This window comes from Branchiostoma floridae, chromosome 12 (assembly GCF_000003815.2).
Source record: "Branchiostoma floridae strain S238N-H82 chromosome 12, Bfl_VNyyK, whole genome shotgun sequence".
Lineage (NCBI taxonomy): Eukaryota > Metazoa > Chordata > Leptocardii > Amphioxiformes > Branchiostomatidae > Branchiostoma > Branchiostoma floridae.
The window spans coordinates 7,180,830-7,202,037 of NC_049990.1; the positions used below are offsets into that span (position 1 = coordinate 7,180,830).

The window sequence follows — 21,208 nt, forward strand, 5'->3', positions numbered from 1 at the left end:
AAATGTTGATAATCATATTTTCTAAATCCAAACCAAATAGTGTGTTTTGCATGATCATTTGCAAGCTTATCTCCAAGCAGATGTTAGGTCAGGATCAGTGTTTTACATATTTTTTAAGGATTCCAAATAGGAAGAAAAAATGAGAAATTTTGGACCACTTGAAAGGCATACAGTCAAAACTGCATAAAAAGGTCAATCAAGGGCAAAAAGGTAAAATCTGGTCTAGGTGGTCACTATATGCAGGATTCTTAAATGCTTGTGTCAATGAAAAAACATATTTCAGTAACCATCAAAAACTGGCCATACATTGTATTTGAAAGGTGGTTCTTATGTAGGAGTTTACAAGTACAGGTTTGACTGAAGCACAAGCCCCCAAATCACGCAAAACCCTGATGGACCCAAGGCCTACATGTACATCTGCTAAGGCTTAGTCTACCTGAATAGCCAAATTGGCAGTCAATACCTTTAGGGAGTTCTACCTAAGCCTGCTGATTATCACACTAACATGGTAGGATTTGTAGACAGCTTGGGGCACTATAAGGTAATCTTTGAAAATGACTTTGCATTGCAGTGATGTCTTTCAGAATATGGGTTGAAACATTGTAGGGGAAAGAAGATGATAAAGCGGTTGATGGTCATTCATCGTCTTTTGAAATGTACTTAATCAGCAATGCTGACATACATGTACATTATATGCAATGATATGCCTGATTGGCGTTGACTTTTACAATAACCATTAGAGTTCATGTCACAAGCAGACAAGTACCCAATCGATATATCTCCAGTGTCTGGTTATACATGTACATGGGATGATAACAAGAATTTACACCAACAACAGTCTATACTTAACAGTTAATTTGGGAAGACTGCAGCTGGTAACACTTGACTTATCCTTGCAAAAGGCTTTGGGAATGAATTCGTTGGACTGTCCATGAATTCATAGTGTCTCTATAGCAAAATTAGGTTGCGAGCACCAACATAACCAGGCGCTACATTGGGACTTTGACATTTAAACATGCAATTTTAAGAATTTGCCAAAGGGTAATGTTTAATGATGAATTCAGAATAACGAGTGATGCACAACATAGAATAAATGTACCCAACTATGCTTCAACTTCAGTACCAATACTTTTTCTTCACAACTGCACAGTTGCAGGAAATATTGGAAATTACCTGCACCAGACAACTTTTAACGGCATCACTCTGAATTTACTAGGAAGTATTGATCATACTAAAATCTGTCCAGAAACCATTGCCATTATTTCTTTTAGACTTCATCGGTGGTAACAGTCAGTGCAGCTAGTAAAATTCCACATCATGGAACATACAATGTATGTACATAAACGTGTACATAAACCTAGAACATGGACCAGTGCAGGCTACGTGCAGGTAGACATCAGGGATACCTATTAAGGATTAACTGTGAATTAGAATGGCTCGCTACGGCTCTAGGAAAAAGACATGCCCCAGACCCTCTTTAATGGTCAACATGAACATCTGGTCTCAAAATACCACCTGCATATGCAGGTTAGTGCAGGTAAAATTGGAGCTATGCAGGTATTTCTGGTGTCTACCTGCACCTAACCTGCGCTGGTCCATGTACTGGGTTTTATTCATAAATGTCATGATTTTTATGATGTAGGTGTATGTGGTTTGTTATTTGCTGCATTGACTGTTACCGCCTATAAAGTATAAAAGAAAAAAAAGCAATGGTTCCTGAATAATTTTAGTATGATCTATACTACCTAAATTCAGAGTGGTGCAGGTAAAATATGTCTGGTGTAGGTAATTTTCAATGTTACCTGCACCAGTGCAGGTATGCAGAAAAAAGTATTTCAAGCCCTGAATGGTCAACATGAACATCCAATAGATTTTCTGTGATTGCAGCTGGATGGTCCATTAAATCAAGGTCAGCACAAGAGGACTTTCTTTTATCACATTTTGATGGTCAAATTTAAGCGCAAAATGGGCCAGGACTTTGATGGTCAATTTAAGATTTCTGTAAAGCTCCCTTGATGATCACTACAAATGTCCAGTTGACCTTTCTCTGAACAGTTTGATGGCCAATTTAGACAACAAAATGTTAGAGCATGGGATGTGCTAGTCTGGAGATCTCTGGGTATGAATTCAAGCTACAACAGACAACCTTCTGTACCAGCACCTCTGTTAAGTGTGGCAGAAACATCAGCAAGTTGATGGTGGCCACCTAAACACTAAGAAGAAGAAGAGATCTAGGGCTGTCTCCAAGACCCTTCCTTTGCTTGTTGGGAAAGAAAATATTTTCACTCAGTCCATTCCAAGAATCTGACTTTATGACACAGAATATTGATGAAATGTATTTTCCTATACTCCCCATTCACTCTAAATATCCTATCAGACTAGAGTTAAAAGTTAGCACTCTGCTAACATCACATGTGATTTGAAGGATCAGTTTTGAATGGCTAATCATCATTTTTCATTGTTCAGAAATTGATTAGACATTGTTGAACAAGCAAATGATAGCAAAGCACCATTACACTAGTAAAAAATTAGCGTAGTGGCCCTTAATTTAGCGTAGCAATCACAAATAATAGCGTACTGGCCCACCATGATAAAATGCACTAGCTAGAACATCGCAGGTAGATAAATGAAACTGGTATGGCCTATTAGGTGACTACTTTATCTTACCCCGTTCTCCAAAGAGGGACTTCTTGCACTGCTCATATTCTTCCCGTTGGTGGGCGCGGCCCTGGATCCTAGCAACCACCTGGCTCCACAGGCCTGGTCTCACCCCATTGGTCAGGTCCCATTGCCATGACAATGACCTGAAATGACCAAGAGATGGTCAGAAAGGGTTTTCAAATCCTTTACAAAGTGTCTTTCCTGAGGATTGTTCTTTTTCTTTAAGTTGCTTAGATTTTGGGTAATATGTAATACATATTACATATAAATGTTATGAACAAATTTATATGTTGGTTAACTTTTTAACTCCTGAGATAAACTTCTGGCACAAATGTTGTATTGGTTAGAACATTCGTTGGTAGCACAAATGTCAAATCTCTAATGCTCTGGTCCAAGTAGAACTGTACCAGTTGCAGTGAAATAGACAGTATCAAATCTGTAAAATTGGAGCAAGAAGATGGTTCAAAGAGCCAAGCCATACTTCCAATTCTCCAAGTATTCTGTTACACCACATACAAAATGTACATTGTACATCTTGCCATTCTGTTGTATTGACATAACTTCTAACGCCCACCAAGAAAAACACACCAACTGAATACAATATCTCCATTTTCACTTAGGTAAAAATGATGGGTCCACAGTCAGATAAATCTGACATGGAGAGTGAAAATCCCTGCTAACACCAGGATTAGAAATCCAAACTTTTACCATTTATCCATCTTAAAGGATGATTAACTTAAGATCAGTAATCCTCTGATGCTCTGCATTTCTTCCCTTCAATCGGGGGCACTGTTACTAATCGCCAGTTAGGGACACTAACGAAGACTCAAGATGGTAATTGGCCGCGAGGACGATTTAATGAAGACTTCAGCAATGCATACAATAGAGACAAGATGGCGGACAAACGCACGAGGCCCCATGACCTCGGGGTCAGGGGTCATGACCTATAATCCTAACATACCATGTTGGCGTGATTACCTTTCTTTCTTCCTTCGTTCTGTATGATTACGATTGTGTAAGAGTTACGACTAGAATACAATGATGAAAATATGTAATCTAACTTTGGGGCTAACACAAGTCTTTCTACTTCTAAAGAACTTTTATACCATCATTGGTGGTACGAAACAACTCTTTCTACTTCTAAAGAACTTTTATGCCATCATTGTTGGTACGAAACAACTCTTTTTACTTCTAAAGAACTTTTATGCCAGTTATGTTGGTATGAAACAACTCTTTCTACTTCTAAAGGAACACAACTCTTTCTACTTCTAAAGAAATTATTTTTCGTGCTTGTTATTGTAGTGAAACAACTTTCTTTTGCTAAATAACTTTTATGCTATTTTAGTCGTGAATAAACATAAGTCTTTCAACTTCTAAAGAACTTGTACGCTATCGTTTGTTATAACAACCTTATACTAGGAACATGGCAAATTGAAGTGCGATGTGTAGTCTTGGTGGCTACCAGGTACTTGCTAGGTATAATGATGTTCGAGTACAGTTCTTTGGTATGGTGAGTTCTGATACAAGAGTCTGTGTAGTAAGTTGAAGTTTAAGTATTCTGGAAAGGAGAAACTGAGGTATACAGTTTGTGGTTACATGACGTAGTCCTGCAAGTACGGTGGTGGGCGGACGGTTCTTTTGGAATGTCGTGGAGGTGGGTGTGGCTCTGGAGTAGCAGGTTGTAGGTGTGGCTCTGCGGCAGGTGGTGGCTCTGGTACAGGTGGTGGGTCTGGTGGGACCAGAAAGTCTGGTGGTGGATCTGGGACCGGGAAGTCTGTCACCTCGGGACAGGGCCGGACCTCGTCGGTGTCGGTACTGTCGGAATCAGCCTCGTCGTGTGTTGGGCGACGGTTTTGCAGTGTCACCTGGTTAGGGACCAGATAGCATTGGTTTGGGCGTACTTTGTATGACTTGGAGCGTAACTGATGACCGGTGAATTTGGACACATGGATCCAGTTTTGTTCAACGTTCGTGACGAGGTATCTGTTCCGACCTTTTGTCTTATCTCTGTCTGTGTTCAGGTACACAAGATCACCAACGGCGATAGAGGGGGTGGTTGCATGGGGTGTTATTCGGGGCGACTTGGATTTGATGCTGGGCTTGTGGTTGCTTCGTCGTCTGTGATGTTGCTCCTTCAGAAGGGTTCTGTCTGACATTGGTAGCTGTTCCCCGGAGAACTGGTCTCGCTGTTGCAGGTACTCACGGGAGGAGAGGCCGTTGGTACGAATTTTGGCGTTAACTCTTGCCATGACGACAGCGAGCTCTGCGGGAGACACGGGTTGGCCTAACGGGTCAGACTTGCTGAGTTCTGCCCGGACTTCTTGGATGGCTCTCTCTGCGACTGGGTTTTTGTTGATGTTTTTAGGCTCGCCGATTTCAATCTGGAGTCTGTTGTCTTTCAGCCAGGGGTCGTTGACCAACGCCTGGAATCCTGGGGCAGGATCGCAGCGGATGACGGCTGGGGAGCCATCTAACAGGCGAAGTGGAGTGCATAAGGAGATCAAGCCGTCTCGGAGAGCTGTTGATGTTTCATCTGGGATGATGTGGGCGCACGTGTAGGAAGTGCTGTTCTCTCTGACGACAAGAATGTTTTGGCGGGCTCGTTTCATAACATCCGCGGAGAATGACGTGAAGACAGTCTGGGGCGGAGCCTCAGTAGTGAAGATTGGAGGGACAGGGATTTGGCATTTCAGGGAGGCGCACTGGTCACAAGCTTCTGTTACCTTCTGGATGACGGTATCCATGCCCAAGGCGAAGAAATATCTGGAGAAGACCGTCTTGAGTTGATGTCGGGAAGGATGGTTAAGCTTGAGGTGGATGGCCGTGGCCAGACCATGTACAACCTTACGCGGAACGACAATTCGGTCTCTTGTGACGCCGAACATGTCTCTGTTGGGCACAACCAGTAGGCCGCCGGTGGTTATGGAGACTTTGGAGAGATAGGCTTTGATGTCGCTAATGTCTGTTTCCTTTTTGGAAGGTCTGGTGCCTTGTCGGAGGTGGGCGAATACTCTACGCAATGATCGGCAGGACGACTGAATATTACTCCATGCTTGTCGGCTGGTGTATATTGGGCTGTTCAAGTCTGGCCCTTGGGGGAGGGTTGATGTATTGATGACTGGTTCCTCACTGATTGCGTGTATGAATGAGCAAATTTGGCATTTATCTTCATGGCATTCTAATGGGTGACGACTTGCAAAGTCTGTTGATATGTTGTGTTTGCCACTGATGTGTTTGACATCGATAGGGAACTGGCTGACAGCAGATAGGAAGGTAGTGACTCGAGGGCTGTAGGAGAACTCTCCCCTGCGTAGCTTGCCTACTGCTTCCACACACGGTTTTGAGTCAGTAAGCACAAATGCAGGCTTGGTGGTTTGGATGAAATAAGGCTTGAAGTGCTTCAGTGCTGCGGAGATAGCGAGTGCTTCCAGCTCACAGGGCAGCCAGCGCCGCTGGTGGGGCTTCAGTTTAGCACTAAAGAAACCGGCGACTTTAGTGGTGTTGTTGCGTCGGATATACAGTGTTCCACCAATGCCCGTGGGGCGGACTGCTGCATCTGTTACTAGCCAGAGTTCATCTTCTGGTCTCGGGAGGACCACAGCCTGGTGTGCTTGTAGGCCACGTTGAGCCTGACGGAAGGCTAACATGGTTTCATCCGTCCACTGGACCTTGTCTTTGGAAGATTGACCCGCAATGATGTTGTCCAGAGGACCTAGGAGAACTGATGTGCCAGGGATAACCCGGGAAAGGGCTTTGTAGGAACCGATGTAGGATCTCAGAGCTGTTACTGTCTGCGGTGCAGGACACGTGGCTAGTGTGCATAAGGTGTGTTGGGAAGCAGAGATCTGGCCTTGGTTCCAGTGCCAGCCCAGGATTGTCGTGCTTCTAGGGCAGATGATGGTTTTGGAGGGAGACAAGCGTAGGTCACATTTGCGCAGGGCCGTCAAAACGTCTCTCCAATTGATGAGGAGCTCCTCAAAGGTGTTCCCCCCACAGTACAGATCGTCGGCAATCTTTGCAACAGCTCCGCGCATCAGTAGATGCCCAAGTGTGCGGGACATGAGTTCCTCGAGAGCTGTTTCGCTGCCAGGCATACCCATGGCGCTTCTGCAGTAGACACGAATACCCTTGAACGGTGTAACTATGCCGCAGTACTTGCGAGAGTTCACATGAAGGGGGATTTGATGATATGCTGAAGTAAGATCAGAGACAATGATGTACTTCCAGCAGGCGATCTGTCGCATTACTTGGTTTACGTCAGGGAGGAGGGAAGGTTGCGGTTTACAATATTTAGCGACGTCAGTGAAGGCAGTTACCAGTTTGTGACCGCCGCTTGACTTGTTGATTAAGAATGAAGGGTTTAAGTATTCCACTACTGTATCTGCTGATTCTGGTGTTGCAATCACTCCTCTCGTTTCCAGCTCGTCTAGTTTCTGCTGTAGTTCCACTAGGCGGTTTCTGCCGTACAGTGGGAGACGGCCTTTACGCTGTGGCGGTTGTGCTGGTCCCATGTTTACTACTGCTCGGATGGGGCCCACAGCATCATTGTACCCTGGAAACGCTGTGTCGAAAACCTGGTCATAGGTGCGGAGGACAGACGATAGTTGGTAACGCTGGGTGGAGCTGAGTGTATGGTCTGGATCGAGTTGGATAGAGTCGGAGAAAGGTGTTGGCGGGTGGGCGGGTGTCGGGGACTTGTCATACACCTGTCCGTCAAGTGGGTAATCTTCTACTGGAACCACTGGCACAGCATTGAAAAGGTGCATGTTCTTGGCGACATGAACGGGTGCAGAAGAGACATTAGGGACTCGGATGTGGCCAGCAACATTGCGGTATGTGCCCTGTTCGAAAGCTTTCATCTGCTCCGGTGAGAGGGAGTCATACCTGGGTTCTAAGACGACATCTTGGTAGTCGGTTATCTCGACAGGAAGAGCTAGGTCGACGAAGTCACCAGGCCAAACCGTGGTTGTTCTGTCCTGCATTCTGAGGAGGTTAGTGGATATGCGATGTATGCGTGGCTGGGAAGGCTTTCTAACCGGGGAATAATCCGTGGTAGAGCCGTCTGGGAGCTGGATTCGTTTGTGTTTGAAGTCTATAGTGAAGCCATTAGTTTCCAGGAATGGACTGCCAGCGATGATAGGTGAGGCTAAGTCCTTAACTACCAGGGCATCAAACTGCAGAGGTAGTGTATGTCTGGAGAAGGTGGTCTTACATTCACCGAGGATGCCAGACATGCGGCCGCCATCAGCTTGGCTTGGTGTCTGGGAGTAGTTGGGAACAATTTGTAATCCCAGGCGGTGGGCTTCATCCTCACGAATCAAGCTAGATTCAGCACCCGAGTCCAGTAGGATGTGTACCGACTGACCATGATGGAATGCGTCCATGTAGGGTGAGGGACGCACAGTAACCCTCGAAACCTGAGATGGGATGGACTTCGGTGGAGTTACGGTTTCTGCTACCAGGACCTGGGGTTCGTCCTGGTCAGTGTAGTCAGGCTCGTCAAAGTGTTCGTCTTCGTCCACTTCTACCACTCTGGAGCGAATAATGTACTGCTTATCCTGCTCTGGAAGGTACCTGCATTCACTTAGGAAGTGATTGAATCCTGGGCGACCCGCTTGTTGACACAAAGGGCACGCTTTGTACTGGGCCTTTGGTTTAGGGCGTTGAGGTCTGGGTGGTGGACGAAAACGTGGGGACGGTTTACGAGCTTGGCTTAAGCGAAGGGATCTGATATCTTCTGTGGTGTTGAGTTCATCCAACAGGGATGCCAGGGCAAGAGAGATTTCTGGTTTAATGGACGCTAGAGTTTTGTTACGGAGTTCAGAGCCATAGCGTTGCTTGACGAGAGCGGGGAGGTTCGGGTGTAGGAGCTGTAACCAGAGCAACACGATCATGTTTTCAAGAGACGGGGAGACTTCCTCGTCTGCTGTGACAACTTCCCCGTGGTGGGTGATGCCCCCTTCTACTGATAATAAGTTGTCTTCTATGGCAGCTGTCAACCTCTGGTACAAATCTTCAGGGCGTTCATTTGTGTCCTGTTTGATACTTGCAATGTCCAAGAAGTACCCCCCAGTCGATTGGAACCCGAAATGAAGGCGAATGGCCTGCCATATGTGGGAAAGAGAGGTACTTGCCTTGACGATTGTGTTTTTGGAAATGACGGGACACCAGATCGCGATCTGCCCCAACATCATCTCCAGGGAGGCTGCTTTCTGGGCCGCCGTCCGTCGGCTGGCTTCTGGCACAGCCTCGCCGTCTGCTTGGAGTCCTCTGTTTTCCACAGACGCTTTCTGCCATGTGACACCGTTCACAAGGAAGGGTGCGAAGTTACGGTCGAGCGACAAGCTGTAGATGAGGTTGGCCCGCCAGCTCTCGAAGGAGTTGATGGTCTCAGTCTTAGTGAGCTGCCATTGCTTGGGAATCCTCGGTGCGGCGCTCGCCATTCTCGGTCGTCTAGCGTGTTCCTGTAGCCGGATGCGGTGCTGTAGATAAGCTGTGGGTTTACTGAACACCCGACGCTGCCACCACGCCAGTTAGGGACACTAACGAAGACTCAAGATGGTAATTGGCCGCGAGGACGATTTAATGAAGACTTCAGCAATGCATACAATAGAGACAAGATGGCGGACAAACGCACGAGGCCCCATGACCTCGGGGTCAGGGGTCATGACCTATAATCCTAACATACCATGTTGGCGAATGGCTTTTCTTTGCTACCATAAATCTGTTAACATTTATGTTCATAAGCTGCATTTATGTTCACAATCTTTGCAGTGACATTGCCACTGTGAAATTATCACAGATTAATATTGGACATAGGAGAATTCTTTTACACAACCAGTATGTACTTGCTTTGCTTACAAAATAACTTCTTCAGGATGGCAGAATATTACATATTAACCAACTTATTAGTGCTTAGTATTGCTTACGTTTTGAGTGCCTCTCAGACACCTTCCTCATAGCTTCTAACTGGAGTTCTGCTGCTCGTCCCTATACGTAGCCGATGTACATGTAGGTGGCACTTTTGCAAGAACACAATCCCAAGCAGTACTCCAGTTAGATTGAGCTCTATCAGCAAGGTGTCTGAGAGACAATCAAAACGTAAGCAATACCAAGCACTAATACTGGTTATGTAATATTCTATCAACGGTTACCTGAAGAAGTTATTTTCGGAATTCGAAGTATCACAACAATTTCCTTGTTGGTAATGTAATCTGTGAGCTTGCCCCTTTTCCCACCTACTGCAAAATTAAGTCTTCTTGAACTTAAGTACTTATCAAGAAGTATACGTATGACAATTTGCTGGCTCTGCAGGATCCCAACGAAATCTCCTGCTCTTATTTTCCACTAGATGGCTTCTCCTGTGATGATAGATTTTATTCACAGCAAGTCAACCTCATAGTTCACAATGATGGCTATAGAATTGCATTACATTTCATATGAATCTTTGAATTCCATACATATAACTGACTGCAACAGCTAATGTATTTTAATACATGTACATTGTATATATTTATTCTTACCCAGTGTATATTTTTAATCGTAATACAAATGTCTCCTCACTGTGTTCAGGAAACGTTGGATTAAATGTTTTAATTTGCCATATTAAGAAAAAGTACACTTATCAAACTGAGTTATGATTTATTCCTTTTCTAATATTATCAATTTGCAAAATTTTCACCTTGTATTACTGCAGTCATCATCTGTGTTTTGCATCTGCAGTCATTGAAAGGAGTACATCAATGATTTTTTTTTGTAAATTTAATGCCAGAAAATTGATGCGCATGCAGATGTCATCATAAAGTCAAATCAACACGGTCTTAAGTTTTTTTGTAAAACCACAGAACCAACTAATCAAATTGGTGTGGCCTCAGAGTACAATGTAAATTTTAGCTCATATGTTTTGTCAGTCACGTTCCTCTACCTGTCAGGATAGACAAGTATCATGTGTACAAATTTTACACATACAAATAGGCGTATGTCAACTAGAATAACAATGAGAAGGATAAAGCCTAAGTTTGCAGTAATTTTCTGCACCGTTTCCTTTATGACCCTACTGAAAGGCCACGGCCAATTGGCTTCAGCGAAGGAAATTGAATTGTGCGCTGCTGCGAATGTAACACGAGAAAAGCCCGTATAACTGTCACGACCTTGATGGCACGAAATCAAAGCTTATGGCAGGAAATGGGAAGGAAATGAGGGACAAATCAAGGATGAATGCGGGTGGAAAATGCTCGCTGACGTGTGTAAATTTAATAGTAATACAAATCTCTTTGTTGATGGAGTACATATGGTTAAATCTTTGACTGATTCCCACATCAAAATCCCTCAAAAGGAACCACTGAATCAAATTTTGCCCAATGCAATAAATGGACCCGAAAAATACTATGATTTTATATATTACAAAATTTTGAAATCGCTTCTATCAAACTTTTCCTGTACATAGTTCCTGTTTGTGTTTGTGCATTATGCCATACAATGTCTTTATATGTCATACAAATATACCATAACAACTCAATTTGTTATCACCAAGCGCAGTAGGGGCATCTTCTCTGGATAGTTTTAAAGAACACTTGCAGATACATGTAGATGTGCAAAAGCTAGGTGTGACAGGTCGTTCAGTGTAATATAACCAGCTGCTGCCATGCCTGCGAAGCTGGTGTGTTACGCCAAAGGCCAGTTATGCCGGGTATATACTAGTAGATACAGATACAGAATGTCTTTATATTATGTCATGCCATCACAATTTAATTTGTTATTCCTTAGACTTATCAAAAAATGTTAAATTACAAGTAGAAAACCAGATGAAATGTAAGATCTCCTACCTAAATGAAATGGTTGTGAAATTCTTGTTTCACAGATATCTGTGAATTTCTTGCATATTCTGTCTGTGCCATATCATGTCTCCTGTAGGACCTGGGTAAAGCATGCAGAAACTCAAGACCTGGGCTAAAGCAACTTTCCAATCCTGCAAGTCTCCAGTTGCACCGTTTTCTACTACCTGGACCAACCTTGGACTTGAATGAACAAACTAAAAACAATACCTCCATTTCTATGGAGGTAATAAAGCTTGAGGTTAATGGCTTGGTGAGTTTTGGAGAGTGAGTACAGTCACTGAGTCAGATCCAAGTTTTGCTCCCTGCATAGAGACTACACTGTACTGTACGTGTATTTCTATTGTGTTTGTTTGCTAGATATTCACCTCAAAAAAGGCCAAGAACCAGGATTTGAAAAAATTGGGATGGCCTGATCTTCTTTAGGCTGTCTCATAATAGATGTCTTGTGCTTTACACACACATTGTCCTTTCTTTTGTTCCATACAGGATGTTCAATATATTTCCTTTACAAATGAGAACCCATTGACATTATCAATGCAATTCTTTCCCTTGAAAATCTGGGAAGAATCTACTGTTGTCGTGTTGAGCTCCTTGTTCCAATTAGTCGGTAACTGGGAGACCCTGGTTCAATCCTGACACGGGCATCTCGGTAGGTGCTAGAGTCCCCCGACACAGTTTTTGTGCATGCAAACGTACATTCAATCTCCCAACGGAACAATTTGTAGAACATTCACCTGGATGAGTCTGCCTGAAGTCATGTTGAGAATGCATTACCAGGGCTCGATATACTTTTTTCTGCATACGTGCACTGGTGCAGGTAACATTGAAAATTACCTGCACCAGACAAATTTTACCTGCACCACTCTGAATTTAGGAAGCATGGGTCATACTAAAATCGTACAGGAAGTATTGTTTTTTTTTTTCTTTTATACTGTATAGATGGTAACAGTCAATGCAGTTAATCACAATCCACAAACACCTACATCATAAGACATTTATGTATAAAACCCAGTACATGGACCAGTGCAGGTTACAAAAATGTAGGTGCAGGTAGACACCAGAAATACCTGCTGCACAGCTTCAATTTTACCTACACTAAGCTGCATATGCAGGTGGTATTTCGAGCCCTGATTACATAACGATGATGGATGGCTAACGAGTGTTGATTTTCAGGCTGTATGGGGGTTTTCACTGGATTTTCAACAGATCAATCAACCTCGCTGCTTGTTGCTAGCCCTTCTCCTTTTTAACATGCTTGAGGCGCTCCTCGAACACAGGACCCCCATTTTTTGTCCTTAATTCCATAACGTATTAGAACCAGTAGCTCAACTGTGAGGCTGCTACCTCTTTGGCTACTTTAAATCAGAAATTGAAAAAAATCAAGGGGGTCCATTGTTGTTTTTTTTCTTTTCTGTTGTTGTTTTCCAAAGATGGCCAAGTTCATCATCCTAAACTATTTGTTCTGGCTATCCCATTCATGACTGATCGAGGGTGGCCAAGAACATTTTTTTCTCCCTTCTCAAATATTTCTTTTCATACCCACAAATTAATGTAGGAACTTGCTTTTGCCACCCCACCCCCCATGTTTATCATGTTTGGAAAAAAAATCTTTCAAACTGATTCCTAACATTTTGAATCGCCTCAAATCTTACAACTTAGCTTCAAAATGTAAATCTACAAGTAAATCAGTGCCGGCCATGCTGGTGTGATGACTATTCTGGAACAGGCCTGTCCTTGGTGCTGAACACTATCCACAAAGTACATGTATCTTAATTGAACTGTCTCTCTGTACTCTAAGTAAGTCTAAACTAAACATGACTTCAAGCAAGTCACGGCTCCATGAAACATTTAGAGCTTCTTGCGTCTTAATTCAGTTCAATAACTGTACATTGATCTCATCTTGTTACTCTACAGTATGCAGTTTACAGTGAACGTGTCTAGCATGTGGAAAATGTCTAATGGCAAAAACGCCAAATAAGACAACAGACATTACCTCTACGTGAAAAAGTAGCCTCTCCCATTGTTTCCATGACCTGGAATGTCTGTCATATCTGATATATGACTACAGGTAGTTCTACCACCTCTGACCTTCCTGTAACTTCCACATGTCACATCACTGCAACTGACACCATCTTCCCACTTACTTCCTGCAACTGTTCTGACAGTTTATTCAAATAACTACAAACACAGAACAACACAAAAATCCAGACACGCATACAAAAAAAACAACTTTGCACACGGAGGCAATCATTTTACAATGACAATCTCTTCTCCTCCCTCTACCATATCTACTGGTCATACAAAAAAAAACTTTGCACACGGAAGCAATCATTTTCTTCTCCTCCCTTTAGCATATCTACTGGTCATACAAAAAAACTTTGCACACAGAGGCAATCATTTTACAATCATGACAATATCTTCTCCTCCCTCTACCATATCTACTGGTCAGCCCCTTGACATGCCAGAAGACAGGGGAAGGGTCAATCAGACCTGCAATAATGACCTGCACTTATCAAGGTGCAGAAGGCTTCCTGGCTCGGAAGCGGGGCTTGGCAGGAATACCAACAAGATTTCAGGACACTCATGTGTACAACAAGGCTTTCAACATGCTCGAGGGCTACATGTGTGTGTGAAGGCTTTTTGATTAATCGGCTTTACAGGAAGCTGAAGAAATGATCCTTTGTGTCTCATGAATTATGCCATTTAGCAGCTTTATGTTCCTGTTACAGTACAGGGGAGGGTCTTCATGGGGGGATCCTAGCAATGCTTCACGGTTCATGTTGGTCTAGGGCCAGTAACGCTTAATGGCAAGTTAGGGGGGTCCTTGTGAGAGATCTTGGATTTAAGTTTGTCAGATTGTTGCATTGAACTCATGAGTGTCTAGCAAAACTTAAAGCTGCAGACACCAATACAAACGGGTGCTCCATTGTGACTTTTAGGCAACCTGACAAGCAATTACACAATACAAATGAGTTATCAATAACGTTTAACCACGAATTCAGGACGGTAACATGCTGCATGGAATGTAAGCGACCAATTATGCTTCACAAACGATTTACCAATAACGCTAAAGATTGCATTAGAGCAGGTCTGTTACAAAATAGGTCAGCGCACCTCACGGAAGTGCAAATACAATATACAAATGTAGTCAAATACAATTCAATCTCTACAACTGGATAAAAACGGATCCAGTTGTAGAGATTGAATTGTATTTGAATATTGCTTACCTGGATGTCTAACCTTCATAAACGTATACAAATGTAGGTTTATCCAAAATGTGGATTTTGAGTGTGGAAGGGCATCACATTTAATAAAATAGAGGTCTGGTTAATATTATGAATGTTATCTCTGAACCTACTTAATATTAATTTTTTTTGTTTCTGTATACATCCCAACCTGTATGGTATATTTATCAAGGTCCTCATACAATTTCATATTGTACATGCTATTTTTTGTTCATTGTAGAGTCCCTGTACAAGTTTAGTTATTGCCCAACCTACTTGGAGCCAATTTAGAACATTACATTGCATCTCCTAGCCTACATGTACATTATACATTTCTTGAAGGCTTTACTGAATGTGTCTTTTGGAATCATGATAAATTTTTGTACAAATCCTGGACATTACATGTATCTCCCAATTTACCCAATACATTTCTTGAAGTTAATTCCTTAAATTAATCAACGTTACTTTTATTGTTTATGATCAAAATTCTGAAGATTATTTTTAACGTTAAATTTTTTTTTTTGTAACTTCTTACTTGTAACATTATTCCCCAAACCTAGCTGTAGCAATACGGTATCCTAAACATCACATTAAAATTGCAGCCAGTAAATGGTACTGTAAATGCAGAAATGTTCGCGGTTTTTGCGGTGACCACTTCACCGCAAACATTTTTCTATTATGGTATTAGACTGCAGTCTATGGTGTTACCGCGAACTTAAATCCACCGCGAAAGTCCCTTTTCCCGCTACCGCAAAATTGAATCCCCGCGAACTTGAATGCATTTACAGTATTTGGGAAAAAGGGATTAGTTCCAACTGTGGTAACAGGATTCCAGCTGGCCTCAGCACAACAATCACATAATTGCGATGATGACATTTTAGCGGTTGAAATTAAGTTACCATAACAAAATTCGGAATCACAGCAAATGTTTCTTGAGGTCCTTATCGAATAATACTACAGAAGAAGCCGCTTAACTGCATGCCCTATATTTGCCAGCGTATTTCGTGCAATTATCCGGCTGGTGCAATAATGCGAAGTTATCTAGCTGGACCGCACAGGTTTGGGATTTGGGGATTCCGTGCATTAAACAGAAGTGTGCGTTAATCCATTGTGCAATTAACTGGCTTCTACTGTATATATGTTTTCAATGGAGTCTCTGTGTATATTCTGAACATGATATGGAATCTCTTCAACTTCAAGTCCAACCTACCTGATATATTTATTCAGGTCCTTTTTTTGCGCGTTACTTTTTTGTTTACGATAAAATCTCTGTATATATTTCACATGTTATAACTTATATTGTACGGTATTTGTACCTCTCAAATCAACATGATATATTTCATCAGGTCATTTTATGCATGTTACTTTTTTGTTCACGATAAAATCTCTGTATACATCCCAAAAATTACACTGTACCTCTCCAACCTACCTGATGTATTTCTTCAGGTCTTTTGTGCTCGTTATTTTTTGTTCGTTTGTTTATGATAAAATCTATGTACACAATGTTATATTGTACCTCTCCAATCTATCCGATATCTTTTTTTAGGTCACTTTGTGCTCGTTACTTTTTTGTTGATGATAAAATCTCAGTAAATATTACTTTTTGTTTGTGATAAAATCTCAAAATACATCCCAAACATTACATTTTACCTCTCCAACCTACCTGATTTTTTTAAGTCCTACATTTGTACGGTAAGTACCTGATTCATCTTTTTAGGTCCTTTTGTGCTCGTTACTTTTCTGTTTACGATAAAATCTCTACCTACCTGATGTATTTTTTGAGGTCCTTCTCCCGGCTGGGTAAGTGTGTCAGGTCCACCTCTGCATGAGGCAGGGAGAGGTTCCTCTGTAGCAGTCCCTTGTCCACCCAGGTAGTGAACACCAACACTCCCTCCGCCGGCTTGCTGTCCCCGTTCACGCCCACTTTCGCTCCCTCCTCAAACGTAGAGACGTCGTAGATGAACACTTTCATGTTGTTGTCCTTCCCGCGCCTACCTTACGCTGAGATAATGACAAAATAGAGAGGCTAAAAGATCCTAAATCCATGGTATAAAGAGGGGGTCACCTTGTCTCAATCTCTGCCAGGGGTTTGCATGATATACACATAATCAAACTATCCTGTAGCTAACCTCCCACCGTGGCTTGGCACATACGCTGGATGATGTTCACGGGCAGTTCCAAAATTATCTTTGTATCTTGGAAAGAGAAATGTTGAAAAAAAAACAGTCAGGAGATTTGGCAATCTTTTATAGATAATGTAACAAATTACTATCTTTGAGTGTATAGTCCGACTCGGAGATGTAATTTAATCCAATGCATTACACCAGAAAAACAGTGTGTGAAGAAAGCTTTGTACATGAATGTTTGGCCACTTTTAATTACTGAAAAATGGAATGACATTGCCATTATGACAAATATAATAAAAACAAATGACAACATGTACTATGTTTGTCGCTCAAAGGTCAAAACATTGAACTTTGAATTATGTTGTTCTACATTTCTATATACATATATATGAAATTTGATTTTTTTCCTGCACATCTGCACAAACACATCTTATTAGGTTCAGCTTTTACCATATACAGGGTCCTTCCCAGTGGATGGAATAACAGCGGCCCTCCACTATACTCCTGGCCCAGCACCACTATACATACATAGTATACTAATCTACAATTTGGTGTGTTCTTTCCCTATTTTCCTTATTAGTTTTGCTAAAATTCATGAAAATTCACAAATTTTTGTGCCAAGCGGCATCACTTTTCCAGTCTACATTGTCTGTAAAGACTTGTGAATAGACGATGATCAAAACACTAGTCGTTTCTACGCAACATCATTCTTGGAGTCGCTTCGGGTTATTTTTACCAGCCCCTCGAGCTCCACTATACTAAAAAATTGTGGGGAGAACCCTGATATATCATATAGCTGCATGTGATAACATTTGAGCTACACTCGCAGCCTTTGGCAAACACTTATAGTTATACCACTAGGAATTAAACAGAAAACAAAAACGCACTTTAGTTATACACCTTAGATCTATCATTTGGAACCAAACAGATAAAACTGGTTGCTTTGTTTGATCTTCAATTTCAAAATTCAAAGCAATATTTCCATCAAACGAAAATGAAATTCTTCTGGCTGGACCACTGACTTCATCGTGTGTCAAACTTGAATTATTCATAAGGCCCAGGAAAAATATTGTTTCCGGTTACAGTACCTGATCAATCCCAGTAAAAACCTGCTAACCTTGGCCTGTTTTTGGTTGACCACTGGCAACAGACATCAAATTTTCTAGTGATGGAAATATTTTAGAACCATTTTCCAGCATATTCTCCTCATTTTCATTGCAGTGAAAAAACTGTACTCCTAGTCCTACAACTACAAGCTATAACATGTATAATCAGAATATGATGTGGAAAATAGCAATTTCCTACTGCATATGAGATTTACATGATTACAGTTACTTGAACAATTTTTTCCGCATCACTTTGGCTGTAAACTTAAAAAAAGAGAGAGAATCCCTTCCCAGATTTTCCAGACTTGTAATCAGAAACACAACATTGGTTTTCCTGCACCTAAGCTACTTTGGGTTAGACATTGTGATAAGGTTATTCATTGGGGATTATAGCTAACATGATGAGCAGTCGAGTACAGCATTATATATTTATCTTGTCTCCTTATTGACACTGTGGTTGTCAGACTTCTTTTTCTCCCAAGGGTAAATTACACGTACCTGCATATTAAAAAGAATGTTTTATCAAAGTAAATTTGACATAAAATTAGCCAGCCTTAAAGTTGTCATTGTTTGAAATTGAGTTGAATATAGATCTACAAGTTGATTTGGCAAAAAAAATGGCATGATGTACTAAAGAATGGAATTTTTCAAAATGATGGATTCAAAAAGTCCCTTTTCTTCAATTGAATACATATACATATACATGAACATATAACTTAAGAACACATATAGTATACTTAATTTCCATTCAGCACTGAGTAGGAGAGTATTCTATATCCTGGGTGGCTCACTAAATGACATTGCACTGATTTATACTGAAACCATATATAAAAAAAGTGTACTCTCCAATCTCCAATCTCCAAGCAGATCTTGTGGAGGCATAAGATAGTATCATACTAGTAAGCTTTGGAAGGAGTTTAGCCGGCAGAAGAGCTTCATTGTCCACCTCTGATGGCTTAACTCCTTCCCAAGCTACTACTAGTATCTTATGCTACCGCAAGACCTGCTTGGAGAATATACAAATAGTATGATTTAGAACATGATTACCTGGCAATGTGAATTAAGAAGTTTCAGCTTTTACACTTACAGCACCTTCTTCTTAAGTGATTCACCTGTATTCAAGTTGGGCCACCACCTTTTTAACCTTCTTTTTTTATCAACTTCCTCCCTGCTGAAGTGGCCCTTTGTAACCAACTTTGTGTTGCTTACAGCAAGGACAGAGTTAGGCAGCACGGATAAGTTCAAAGCCAAATTGCACTGACCATAATTCTGATCTTTGCTAGCAGAACATGGAAAGTTTGCAAAGTGATATGATACTCTCTGAAGCCTTAACAGGACCTACAATATTATCAACCTGCATGAAGCACACTCAGGTACCTATCGTTAATTGCCTCCTTGGGAGAGGTTCCTGCACTCAAACCGGGCCGTTGACGTAAGTGCAAATTGATATGTAAATTTCTCTTCAGGGTTCTATTGTACTCCACAATGCAAGCCAGCATAATGCTTACGTACAGACAAATTCCTGGGACAATTCTATGAAAGGGGACACTTTTGTAAACGAAAATGCGAATAATGCTATAATGAATACTATATCTGGACTCTTCTAAGCAATGGAATAAACACATTGCACCAAATTGCTATAATCTTTCTATGTAGAATCAATATATTGCTTTTTATGGGTCCACTTTTGCCCTTTTCAGATCAACTGCATCATGTTCCTTTCTAGATTTCTGGGGAGAATAGCATAACAGTGGGTTTCACCAACTGCTAAACTGACCATGCCGAATGGAATGGCTTTAAGCCTTTGGGCAAAATGGTTTAGTATCTGGGTTTGAGATCTGGTAGCCAGGGATCAGTGTAGGTTCGAATCCCGGGAGTCAGGATATTGTTTTTTCTGTTTCTACTCCTTTCTTACATAGGTCCCCACACAGGGAATCGAACCCAGGCCTTAACGGTAAGAGTGCCAAATGCTATATCCTTATGCCAAAAGACATTTGACATTTTGCAGTCTAACAGTCCTTGAAAGCCACTGTTACAGCTGAATATAAAAAGTACTACTACAGCAGAAGATGTTTCTCCAGACTGAGATGAACATGTGTATTGATCTGGCCTTCGTCTTCGAGAGATGACAAGTGCCACACTGCCACCTGCTCCTGGCAACAGCAACGTGACTGTTTTACAGAATTTTCCTGGTGTGCAGTTCAACAATGCTTTATATGGAGATGTCAAGAGATATTCCTATACAAGTGCACAGCAAATGTCATAAATCTTTATGCCTATAGCTTCCATCGTGACCAGTCAATACAGAATACTGATCATGGATTAACTCTTTCTGTCCTTTCTTTCTTGTCACAAGTACATAAGAAGTAGTTATATATAATCACCCTTATCATAACAGTAGTCAGATAAATCATCAATAGAAAATGATATGGATAATGGATATCTGGATACTGTATACAATCATGGAAGTCTACTAATCTATGTTACATATTGACACAATTGCATACTAATGTATTGATGACCACGAAATCATAGCCACCATCTATACTAAGTCCTGTTACTGTGTCACAGAAATAAAGCACACAACATGTAGACTGGCTTGTCTCAATAACGACGGAGAGTTTCCTACATAATCCTTTTTTCTCTGCAGCAAAAATCGCAAGAAATTATAATTTTCGTACCGTCCAGTTATTTCCGTATTTGTTCAGAAATTTCGGCTTCTTTGGCACGTACCTTTCGAGCTGGCTAAAGACAGTTTTACCCTAAAATTCCTACATCAGACCGCCCCTTATATGATACAAAATACAGTCTTTTTATGCTGTTGAGTTAGAAGGAAAACACGAGACCGATTTTGGGAGTGACCTCCTAGGACCTTTAAATCTGCCCCCCTCCCCAGTCGGACGCCCTTTGATGCAAGGTATTTCCATTCTCACGCAATTATCATGTGTAAAAAGCTGGCATCAAATTGCTTACCTAGTTGTGTTGATTTGAGCGTCTCCGCGATGATTTTAGCGACGTCTAGGCTGCAAAATCGACGTACAACCTGGAGAGGAATTTAAATCCCAACCCAAAGGCGCCATTTTGGAAATCCTCTCTGAAGAATGACGGGTAAATCAAGAGCGGGAACACAAAAGTTTTGAAATTATATCATACAAAATATCATCAAAGTTAATAACAGTAAGTTACGAGATTTTAGCTAGTTTTAAAAAGAGTGTATGTCAAAAATGAAGCAGTAAGATCATATCAAGGAGGTT

General features: G+C 41.6%; 1 protein-coding gene across 1 annotated transcript; it reads right to left on the minus strand.

Annotated features, from left to right (window-relative positions):
* Positions 1-2,653: 2,653 nt before the first annotated feature.
* LOC118428089 lies at positions 2,654-21,060 on the minus strand. The gene is made up of 3 exons (XM_035838058.1): positions 20,928-21,060; positions 16,489-16,723; positions 2,654-2,804 (listed from the first exon to the last, which is right to left on the minus strand). The coding sequence occupies exons 2-3, from the start codon at positions 16,692-16,694 to the stop codon at positions 2,654-2,656; spliced, it is 357 nt and encodes a 118-aa protein (XP_035693951.1). The 5' UTR covers positions 16,695-16,723; positions 20,928-21,060.
* Between the last annotated feature and the right edge of the window lie 148 nt (positions 21,061-21,208).

Excerpts from the sequence above, each read along its gene's own strand:
- LOC118428089 (XM_035838058.1), bottom strand. The coding sequence starts at position 16,694 with ATGAAAGTGTTCATCTACGACGTCTCTACGTTTGAGGAGGGAGCGAAA. Across the intron at positions 2,805-16,488 it reads GACCTCAAAAAATACATCAG|GTCATTGTCATGGCAATGGG; the intron begins GTAGGTAGAGAT and ends TGGTCATTTCAG.